This window comes from Molothrus aeneus, unplaced genomic scaffold, assembly GCF_037042795.1.
Source record: "Molothrus aeneus isolate 106 unplaced genomic scaffold, BPBGC_Maene_1.0 scaffold_40, whole genome shotgun sequence".
NCBI lineage: Eukaryota > Metazoa > Chordata > Aves > Passeriformes > Icteridae > Molothrus > Molothrus aeneus.
In genome coordinates, this window is record NW_027099068.1 from 2,012,165 (window position 1) to 2,023,279 (window position 11,115).

General features: G+C 53.7%; 1 protein-coding gene across 1 annotated transcript; it reads left to right on the top strand.

Moving 5' to 3' along the window:
* The first annotated feature begins 486 nt into the window (after nt 1-486).
* Nucleotides 487-9,874, top strand: LOC136570868 (serine/threonine-protein kinase PAK 3-like). Its single transcript, XM_066571273.1, has 14 exons — nt 487-497; nt 2,903-3,090; nt 4,045-4,082; nt 4,522-4,648; nt 4,708-4,719; nt 5,614-5,748; nt 6,430-6,493; nt 7,125-7,173; nt 7,484-7,596; nt 7,856-7,973; nt 8,722-8,821; nt 9,103-9,299; nt 9,396-9,533; nt 9,773-9,874. Exons 1-14 carry the CDS (start codon nt 487-489, stop codon nt 9,872-9,874), a joined length of 1,392 nt encoding a protein of 463 aa, XP_066427370.1.
* The last annotated feature ends 1,241 nt before the right edge of the window (nt 9,875-11,115 follow it).

An 11,115-nucleotide genomic window follows, 5' to 3' on the forward strand; every position in this document is an offset into this window, starting at 1 on the left:
CTTTCTCCAAGAGATGAAAGTTTAAAAGAATTAGGAGATATAGGGATCACCATTTAAGGGCTATGGAACGTAGATATCTTAGATAATAGAGGATTGTTTAGCTTAGAATAGAGTGTTGTTAATTGAGGCAAGCTCTGAGGTATCTTTGAAGTAGAAATGAAAGAATTGTCATAATAAGAATTAAGCTGTGAGAGGAAAAGCTGCGCTGCAGCCGAACTGGAGCCTGCAGGCGCTCCAAGCTGTCAGCCTGAACAGGCCACCTGCAGGACAGAAGGATGAAGATGGAGAAGTAGCGAGGGGATACTTTGTTTCAGGCCGAGTGAGAATAAAAGTCTAAAATATCCAGAGTGTTGTAAGACTCCCTTCCTTGCCAGGCTGTAGCTAAGTGGACGGTCCCCTTCAGAGGCCCAAAGAACATAGTGAGGTAAGCAGCTTTGCTTGCCTGAAGCGTGGAATGCCCGCGGGAAGCTGCCAGACTTGCGGGTAATGAACGCCAGGTAATGAGCTCACATTCAGGACAACACCAGGAGGCAGATGTGCACTCCTTTCTGGGCCTCTTGTCGTGAAGATGTCAGGGTGATCAGCAGGAATGACCATTTTGTTCCCAGCCTCCTCTCACTATGTCACCTATGGGATGGAATGGCATTCTCATAGCGGCATCTGGCCCTTCCTCCCTGCTTCTCTTTTCCCCCCTTTTCAGCCCAGAGCCCCAGGGACCATCTGGGCCAGCCTGATCCCCCACGGCTGTGTGCAACCACCAGGCCTCCTGCACAGCCCCATTCCCACTCTGCTGCCTCCTTGGCCTTTTCCCACATCTGGGCCATCCTGCTCTTGCCAGCTGTTGGGCACACACACACAGCATACCGCACCTGTCAGGGAGCAATTTGATGCAGGAGCCCCTGCTAAGCACGGCTCAGCAGCCCGGCACTTTTCCCACCGAGCTGTGGCTCCATTTGGACTCCATCTGCTGGGATACCCTCTGTGAGGGACCGCTCAGGGACTGGATGCTCCTTGACTGGTGCCCACAGGCCTGATTTCCACGCCTCCCCATTCCTCCTAGCCCTAAGGCTGCCTCAGCCTTCTAAACACAACTTTTCTTACTCTAATGCCTTTCTGTGCTTTACTTCATACTCTAAGCAGGAGTACACAGTTTTGATTGTCTTTAATCTAGAATTAAGAACAATAAGTTGGAAGTGCTGCTAGAGTTTGTCATTTTAAACTTGAAGCAACTGCAAAAAGTAGAGAGGCTTTCGGTGCAGCTTTTCAGTTAATTTGAAGTCTCCTTCCTCTTCACTCAGTTTCAGCATATCTGTTGATTTTCCTCTGCTGTCATCTTTTAAGCTTCATCACTTGTCTATGGATCTGTAAAAAACCCCTGTCAACCCAGGGCAAATTTACTAGCCTTTGTATTTTTCCTCCTCTGGAAAAGCTGAGGCTCCTGTGATCTTCTCCTGTGATCTAGACTTGGATTCCCATCTTGGCTCTGGCTAAGAGCAGAACAAATGGAATTTCTTACCTGCTAGTAAGATCTGCTAGCAAAGGTCACAGTTAGAGCTAAGCATAAGGCTTCTCTCCCTCCGCCGAATACACATCGTTGTGTCTAGGCCTGGCGATGTCCAGGAGCACCTGGAAGCTACTGCCAAGGACAAAAGTCTCACTCTTGCTCGTTTTGACACGGAGTTTTTGGTAGGATTTTGATCTACGTCTACAGTCATCTACAGGAACTGGATTTTTTAGATACAAAGTGCCTTCAAGCAACATTTCTAAGCATAGTGGGCAAGGAAGTCCAGATACTAATGAGTTGTGGTTGGTTTTAACTCTGTGGAACATCTGGCACAATATCCCACAACGTGTTATTTTTGACTCTTTCAGGCGTTTAAAACTCAGGCTTATTCTTGTCAACACTTTTCTTTCCTCCCTTCAGAAATCTGCATGCCCAGGTACTCAATTCTTTCCCAGTTTGTTGACAAGCTACCTGTCAGACAATACTTGTCTCTTGATCCAGAGATGGGGAACTGTCACCATTAGGCCGGACGTGACATACACACGTGATCAGGGTCCAAGAAGAAAAAAGTTTTCTTTATTCTGCGTGTTCTCCAGCTTCTACACTCTTAACAAAGCGTGATCTTAAGTCACTGACTACACCACAAGAACTTCTTATATCCATTGGTGCAAAGCAATTAACGTCAATAGAATTGGCAAAAGTTTTACAGAAATTTATAAGGCAAGTATACACATCTACTTAGGCACTAGTCTAGCTTACGAAAATTTCATCTCTCTTTACTAATCGGTTTCCATGCTGACGGCCTTGTCTTCTTCCTTGCTATGGATACACTCAAAACCCATCAATTGGGATGTCTTCTATGAACTCAGCTTTGCTTGCAGGCCAGCTGTCAAGCCCCTCCACAGGTCAGCACGCACCCGCGTGCTCGAGAAGTGACTGCAGCCTAAAATACTCCTGGAACTTTATTATCTTTGCTTCTTTTTCCCCCTAAATGTCATTGAAGAAGTGAGACTTTTCAGAACCAGCTCCCATGCCACCTAGAAGAAGCAGACTTTTGCTTTCAGTCAAAGCTTTTGGGACCAAAAGGCGCGTTTGCTTGGATTCCTTGGATGCCGCTTGGGTTGGCCCATTTTCTGAGTTCCCCTGGGACGCCTTGAGCACTGCCTTATGGACTGGGAGGACATTTTCTGCTGCTTTATGAGTGAGGAGAACTTCCCAGGCTTTTCTTTCGCATCAGCTGTACAGAAGGTTGCCTTGCTGGGCACAAGGAAGCCATAGAACAGCTGCTATTGTGAGGTCAGGGGAGCGGTGCCACGTCACAGTGCTGTCAGCACAGCGTTGCCCCGGTGCACGCAAGGCCTGCTTGTCCAGAGCGGCTCTTCTGCTCGCTCCCTGCAGGAGGATCCTTGTGCTCAAGGAGTTCTCAGCAGACGGCCTGCACCCCGAGAGGAGTCTGGGCTTTGCCTTGGCTGGCATTCAGTGTGCAAACCCGCACAGCGCTGCCAAAATGATCGGGCAGGTCTGTGCCGCGGTTTGCACGGTCTTTTCTGTTGTCTATTCTGGCTACTACCTGACCCAGCTGACTCGTAAGTAAAGGTTTCTCCTGGGGCTGGCATCACCCGGCTTTTGCTTCACTCTGCTCTTTATGCCGCAGCAGTGACCGAGTTTATTTGGGAACACAATGGCCATGAAGATGCCACCGCTTTGGTCAATGTCCTGCCAGCAGCATCAGCTAAAAAGGGGGCATCTGTGTACTGGGGGGCGGGTGCAGAGTATTTGCCCCGCAACCTGCAGCGGTTGCCTTCCCTCCCCGAGAGAGTGCGCGGCACTGGAGTCTGTCATTTCCTCCTCTTGCTGCTTCAAGCAAGACAAGCTGCTAATTGCAGACTCGGAGGGGAGATGCTCAGAAGTACTGCTAGCAACTCGGTGGCTCTCTCCAGGAGCGAAGGAAAGCACCTTTCGCTCCCAATTCTGCCCCTTAGAGGCCTTGGCTGCGTGACTTGACCCTTTGATGGTGTGCCAAGACTGCGATTCCCTTGGCGATGCAGCACAAAGTCCAGTGCAGGGAGGGTTTGCTGCTGAGCCCAGCAGCTGTTCCTGGGCTGCTTCAGCAGGGAGCTGCCACAGGGAAGGGGCCCTTTGTGGAAGCTTTGCTGAGCTACCATCTTCAGCCAAGGCATGGGAATTAGGGCATGCCATTTAAAAGAATCTACATCTAAAAAGAAAAAGAAAGAGTAGAAAGAGAAGAGGAAAATGCTGCTTGAGCTGTTGGGCACAAGGGAAGCTGAGAGTGTGGAAGAGCAAGGGACATTTCCAGCAACGTCTTTCTATTTCTCTCTTGGCAAAAGAGGCCCAAATGTAGACAGAGCCTACTCTAGCGTCCTTGTTGTTCTCTTGCCTGCTGTGGGAAAGAGCTGTTGCTCCTGGAGGCCTATTGGGAAAGGGAAATGCTCTGTGTTGGGACTGCCTTGTGCTGCGGGAGTGGCCAGCACAGGCACTTTTCTAAGGGCCTCTGGTTCCTTTTCCCTTGCTGGCTGCAGGTCACCTGACACGCGGATGGAGGCAAGCCTGGCCTTTGGTGAGTGGCAAAGGAAGCTGTGACGTTGCTGGCGTGTGACAATGGGGCGGCAATTCTGCCAGCTTGGCCTCTTGCAGTCCAGTGTGGAGTGCCAGCGTGGGAGGCTGAAAGAAAGGGCAAGTGCCCCGTGGCATCAGCAGTAGCAAAGGGAGCACTGGCTGTTTGCTGATTTTGCAGGGAAGAGCCTTTCAAGAGATGAAAGGCAAATGGGACAGCTCCAAGGCATCTTGCTGCTTCTAGGCAGCAGGGAAGCTCAAATGCACAGCAAGATGGGAGTAGCACCTCATTCAGCCAACTTCCTGGGCTTTTCATGACTCAGAGTCCCACTTGTATCAAAGTCTTCCATTTCCCCTTCTTCTGGGTCCTTTCCCAGCTCAACAGAAAGCAGCTCCTGAGGGATCGCCTTTTGCCCATCTCTCTCACTTCTGACTGTCTGCAGGCCTCAACAGCAGGGTCAGCAGCTCCTCTGGCTGCCTCTGGCATTGAGGAAGAGGCTGAAGAGGAGGAAAGGAGCATCAAGCCTCCAGCTGCTTTCCCTGCACAGCCTGAACTTGCAGAGCCGGTGAGTGGCAGCTGAGCATGGCCCTGCCTTTGGTGCAGGGCCAGGCTTCCAGTTTTGGAGCAGCCCTTGTTGCTCGTGGCTGAAGATGCTGGGCGGCTGTGTGCCTGCCGTGACCTAGTGCTGCTTCAGGCAAGCCAGCGAGCCCTGGCCAATGGGTTCTGAAGTTTGGCATTTAAGCTGGGATGCTGAGAGGGCCTGAGAATGTCTCTTGGCATCAGACAGGAGGCAGCATTCAATGATTCTCAGTGTAGGAGTCAGCCCCGTGTGCCCATTGTCAGTGCAGGCTGCCTGTGGTCAGCGGACGGAGCGGCCCAAAGACGCAGTTGCCGGCCTTGCAGGGGAGCTGGCAGACACTGGCCCCTGGAGGGGACCTGCCCTCTCCATGGACTAATTAGCTTCAGGCTGTGCTTCACTTCCAGCCGGTCAGAGCAGCCTTTGGAGAGGAGAATCCTTGGCAGCCCTACATTGTGAAGGGCGGGTGGGTCTGGGCAGGGCAGGAAGGCGTCTCCGAAGGGCCGCTCCCTAAAGGCTGCCATGGAGAGGGGCAATCTGTGAAACAGATCAGAGAAGGGCAATGCTGCGGGCTTCTGAGCAGACCACTGCATGCCAGTTGCGGGCTGATTTCATTGCCCAGGGAAAGACAGGAGGAGGAAAGCAAGAAGGCCCTGGGGCCCTGCTCTGATGTCTTTCTGGATCTTGGCAGCCCCATCGATCCCTTGTTGCCAATGTCTTGCAGAAAAGCTGAAAACATGGAGCATGGAGGTGGCCCTGAGGGGCTGGATCCAAGTAGCCTTTGGGCTTTTGCCAAGTTGCCTTTGAGAAGGGGACATGGGAAACGCCCCAGCTGGAGAGGCCTGGGGGTGGCTGACAGCACCTTCCCAAGGCCTTGCTTTGGCCGTGCACTGGGCGGGGCATGTGTGCCAGGCACCCTTCTGACGGGCAATCCTTTCTGGTCCCAGCTCAACACAGGCTCTGCAATTCAACCTGGTGCCGCTGGACCAGCGTGGGCTGCAGCAGCCAGCTCGCCCCCCGCTGCTGGCACTTCCTGCAGCAGCGCAGCCCAGCAGCCCGAGAAGAGGCAGGAGCAGGGCCGGAAGACACTGAGTGAGTCGGGTGCATTTCTTGTCTGCCAGAGCAGTGTGTTGTGTGCGTGTCTGGGGGTAGGCTGTGCCAGAAGTTGCCCCTCGGTCTCAGAGGCGCTTAGGCCTCTCGGCAGAAGCTGTTGTTGTGCTTTGAGGCAGCGCGGCAGCGCTCAGGGACTTCCTGCTGCCTGTGAGGGCGGCTGGGCCTGGCTTGGCTCGGCCTGGGCTGCCTTGTGTGCCAAAGACAAAAGCAGAGATTGTTTCTGCTTGAGCAGAAGGCTGGCACCTAGCAAGTGCCTAGGCCCCAGGGAGCTCTCTGGCCCCAGCTGTTTTCGGGCTCCCGTTCTTGCACCTCCTCTGGCTCAGACACTTTGTGGCCCTGGCAGTGGACCTGCCAGTGATGGTGGGTGTGACTGCAGAGGCTGCAAAGGCCCTTGGTGACCTCTTAGGGCCCTCTTCTTAAGGTCTCATCATTTTGGCTTATGGCATGGGATGCTGCGCTTGAAAGAAATAAAGGCCTTCTGGGAAAGGCCACCTGATGAAAGGTGGAGAAGATGGCCCTCCCACTTGCTGGTCTCAGCAGCTGGAAGCCAGGGGACCGCAAAGGGCCCAGAGCTGCTGGCAGCGGGGCTGCCTTTGGGAGGGTGTGGGGAGCGGCGTCTCTGTGTGCGAGCGAGCGCCCTGCGCTGCTTTTGTCTTTCAGGGAGCATTGTGAGTCCGGGCCAGCCAATGAGCAAATACACGGCATTTGAAGAACTGGGACGAGGGTAAGCGTGGCCTCAGCTCCTTTTACAAAAGTGTGGGCCAGGTCTTTGGCTGGTGCAATATCAAGCGTGAAGTCAGGCAAGCTCCAATCACGGTCAGGCTCTGGCTTTACCTCCTGTCGCCTGCCTGGACTGCTGGGTCAGAGCAATGCGAAGGCCTCATCAAAGACACGTTGATGCTGGCATTGTCTTGCTTGCAGCAAGGAGGAGCAGGAGCTGGGAAGCCCTCTGCCCCTGCCGCTTTCTGGCCTGAAAGAGCACCTTGCCACTCAAGAAATGTCAGATTCTCAAGGACAGTCTTCTGACTCTAATTGTTCTCACTCTTTTGACACACACATACATGCATGCCCACACAAGGAGGAGAGTTCCCCTTAGGTTTGGAAATGACCTGGCTGGGCGTGTGCCTTGGAGATTTCCAGCAGCCCTTGGTCTTCATGCTGCACCTTAGTGTTCCCTTGGACAGGCTGCCCCGCAGGGCAGAGGGCTCACGGGCCGACGTGCTGCTGGCCGAAGAGACGCCGCAGCCAGGCGTTTTCTAAGGAAGGCGTGCAGGCAGCCTGGGGAGATCTGCTGCCTAGGCTTGATTTCAGTGCCAAGGGATAAAGGGCTCTTTCTGCTGCTTTTGTCTTTCCAGGGGCTTTGGAGCTGTTTATAAAGCCCTTGACACCAGCAGCGGACAACAGGTAAAGTGCCAACAGCCCCATGCCATTTTGCAGCTCCGGAGCGCTTTCCCCGCTGCTGTGAGCCCTGCCTGGAGGTTTGGGTGGCAGCTCCATGTCTGCAGCAGAGGCTGTTCCTCTGAAGTACACTCTAGGCTCAGGAGGCAGAATGCATTTGGGATGGCCTTTGGTGCTTCTGCTAAGCTCTGCTGTCGAGTGACAAGGCACTTTGGCCCAGCCCGCTGCCTCATTGCAGCAGCACTCGCTCCGTGCTGCTTGTGATCTCGAGCAGGGGGCGTCTTCTCAAGGTAAACGGTGGCCAATGTCATTTCAGGTGGCAATCAAGATCATGTCGCTTGAGGAGGAGATGTCCGAGGAGCTGGCTGCCAATGAAATCCTGGCCATGAGGGACAACAGGAGTCCCAATATCGTTACCTACTTAGACAGGTTGGCCTATTCTCGTGTCAATGTAGCTTTAGCTAGTGCAAGCCCGAAGAGACGATGCCCTTTGGTCCCTGGCAGAGAAGGGAGCTGGTGGTGATTTCTCTGCTGGTCTCCAGAGCGTGGGAGGAGTTGGAGCTGGTGATCATGAATCTCTTGTGGCACACGTAGCTTGGAGAGCAGTTGCAAAAACCTGGCTCGGGCCCCTGGCTGACTGAGGCTGTGCCCATTGCTGTCTCTCCATGCCGTGGTTTTCTTCTTTCAGCTACCTGGTGGATGCGGAGCTCTGGCTGGCCATGGAGTTCATGGACGGCGGCACCTTGTTTGATGTGCTCAGCGCGGTGTACCCGGAGGAAGGACAGATAGGCGCTGTCTGTCGGGAGGTGAGGGATCCCGCTTGTGCTTCCCCAAGCCTGCCCAGGATGCTGCTTGCCAGCTGGAGGTTAAGGACAGCTGGGATTTCTTGCTCTCACCTTTCTTTTGCTGCTGCTGCTGCTGCTGCTCTTCTCGCCACACACATAGGAGAAGAGCGAGCATGGGAAGTGAACTGCCTGCCGCTGTGCCCGCACTCCTCAGGCTCTGTTCTTGCACTCTTCCATCCTGTGTGTCCTCTGGCGCTGGTGCTGGCTCACTCACTTGGTTTCACTTGCTTCCTCTTCTCAGCTTTGCCTGGGAATGTTTGCCTGGAGCCTGTCTGTCTGTCCTATATTCCTTGCCATGCAGGTGGCAGAATTTCAAGCTAAGGGCAAAGAGCCGTCCTCAGCTGCAAAGGATAGCATTGCAGCCCGCATGGCGACGGATTCTGGAACAGCTCTTAGGTGCTGCTTCCTCCTCTGCTGCCACTAGGCTTCCCCAAAAATATTTGCCGTGCCGCCTCCCAGCAAAAGGTGACGCGCTTCCTACCCAAGGCCGGCGGAACTTTTGGGAGCTTGGATGCCTTTGCTTGGAAATCGAGAAAAAACTTCCAAGAGTGTTGAAGCAGCAAGCTCTTCTTCGTGACAGCACCATGATGCTGCGCCCTCGCTCACAATTCCCTGAGAAAGCCGTCAGTCCCGTCGAGCTCTTTCCTTTCTGGTGGGATGAAATCCGATCCTGTACGTTAACTTTCCCTCCCTCCTTTTTCTCTCTCAGTGCCTGCAAGGACTGCATTTCCTTCATTCCCGCCAAGTCATCCACAGAGACATCAAAAGCAACAACGTCCTTGTGGGCATGGATGGATCTGTCAAGTTGGGTGGGTATCCCTGCTGGGCTGCAGCATTTCCAGCACCTGCCGTGCGCTTGCATTTCGGTGACTGCCACTGGGGCAGAAGCGCCGCTTGGCCAGTGCGTGAATGGTGAGGGTGTTGTGGATGTGGCCGATGCATTATTTGCCTGGCTCCAGGCACGTGGAAGGAGAGCTCAGCTGCTTTTTCAGCTAGATTCAGCAAGGCCTGGTCAGGCTTGGAGTGGGCAATGGTTTTGGCCGCTTTGCCAGTGGGAGCTGGCTTTGACAGGCTTTGTTTTTGGCCTCAGGTGACTTTGGCCTCTGTGCTCAGCTCAGCCCTGAGCGCAGCAAGCGCAGCTCCAGCGTCGGCACTCCCAGCTGGATGGCGCCGGAGGTGGTGAGAGGAGAAGCCTACGGCCCCAAAGTGGACATCTGGTCCCTGGGCATCATGGGGCTGGAAATGGTGGAAGGGGAAGCTCCTTACGAGCGGGAAGCCCGTCTCAGGGTAAGGTGCAGCTTAGCAAGAGGGCTCTGTGTGGAGAGAGCTGCTGTGGCTAGCAAAGGAGTAGGTGCAGTGTCCTCTTGCATCCGTGTGCTGTAGGTTTTTGAACTGATAGAAAGGAACGGGCCCCCAAAACTGCAGAACCCCAGGCACCACTCGGCTCTCCTGCGCGACTTCCTCCGCTGCTGCCTGCAGGCTGACGAGGACAGGCGCTGGTCTGCCCAGGAGCTCCTGCAGGTAAGAAAAAGCAAAGGGGCAAAAAGCCCTGGCAGCTGAGGACACCTGCATGAAGGCATGAGGAAGAGTGTGGGCCACGTGGCGCAGACAGCTCCCAGCACAGCAAGGCGCAGGGGGACATGCTGCCCTCGGTGCTCTTTGTGTGTCTTCCTGGTAGCCAGGGAATCCTGCTTGAGCCCGTGAGGATGGGATTCTGGAAAGTAAGAGTTCCTTTCTTTGTTCTTTTTTCCTCTGGGCAGCATCCCTTTGTGACCTCAGGCGATCCTGCCTCCAGCCTGGCTGCTCTGATCATCTCAGCCAAGCAAGTGCAGGAAGACTGGAGAGGAGACACCTGCGCCTGAGGAGGCCCTTATGCTCCGCCAGCCCAGAGGAGGGAAAAGGGGATGTGTCATCTTTAGGCAGAGCTCCAGCCATCCCCTGAGTATTAAGAGGAGCTGTGCCATAGATAGGAAATGTGATTTTTTTTCGTATTTGCTCAGTTTAGGTGTTTGGTTAGGTTAGGTAAGGTAAGGTAAGGTTAGGTTAGGTTAGGTTAGGTTAGGTTAGGTTAGGTTAGGTTAGGGTAGGTTAGGTTAGGTTAGGTTAGGTTTGGTTAGGTGTGTGCTAGGTTCAATTTAAAGCTGAGTTGTTTTTTCTTTCTCCAAGAGATGAAAGTTTAAAAGAATTAGGAGATATAGGGATCACCATTTAAGGGCTATGGAACGTAGATATCTTAGATAATAGAGGATTGTTTAGCTTAGAATAGAGTGTTGTTAATTGAGGCAAGCTCTGAGGTATCTTTGAAGTAGAAATGAAAGAATTGTCATAATAAGAATTAAGCTGTGAGAGGAAAAGCTGCGCTGCAGCCGAACTGGAGCCTGCAGGCGCTCCAAGCTGTCAGCCTGAACAGGCCACCTGCAGGACAGAAGGATGAAGATGGAGAAGTAGCGAGGGGATACTTTGTTTCAGGCCGAGTGAGAATAAAAGTCTAAAATATCCAGAGTGTTGTAAGACTCCCTTCCTTGCCAGGCTGTAGCTAAGTGGACGGTCCCCTTCAGAGGCCCAAAGAACATAGTGAGGTAAGCAGCTTTGCTTGCCTGAAGCGTGGAATGCCCGCGGGAAGCTGCCAGACTTGCGGGTAATGAACGCCAGGTAATGAGCTCACATTCAGGACAACACCAGGAGGCAGATGTGCACTCCTTTCTGGGCCTCTTGTCGTGAAGATGTCAGGGTGATCAGCAGGAATGACCATTTTGTTCCCAGCCTCCTCTCACTATGTCACCTATGGGATGGAATGGCATTCTCATAGCGGCATCTGGCCCTTCCTCCCTGCTTCTCTTTTCCCCCCTTTTCAGCCCAGAGCCCCAGGGACCATCTGGGCCAGCCTGATCCCCCACGGCTGTGTGCAACCACCAGGCCTCCTGCACAGCCCCATTCCCACTCTGCTGCCTCCTTGGCCTTTTCCCACATCTGGGCCATCCTGCTCTTGCCAGCTGTTGGGCACACACACACAGCATACCGCACCTGTCAGGGAGCAATTTGATGCAGGAGCCCCTGCTAAGCACGGCTCAGCAGCCCGGCACTTTTCCCACCGAGCTGTGGC

Excerpts from the sequence above, each read along its gene's own strand:
- LOC136570868 (XM_066571273.1), top strand. Across the intron at positions 4,083-4,521 it reads GGAGGCAAGCCTGGCCTTTG|GCCTCAACAGCAGGGTCAGC; the intron begins GTGAGTGGCAAA and ends GACTGTCTGCAG. Across the intron at positions 7,597-7,855 it reads ATCGTTACCTACTTAGACAG|CTACCTGGTGGATGCGGAGC; the intron begins GTTGGCCTATTC and ends TTCTTCTTTCAG.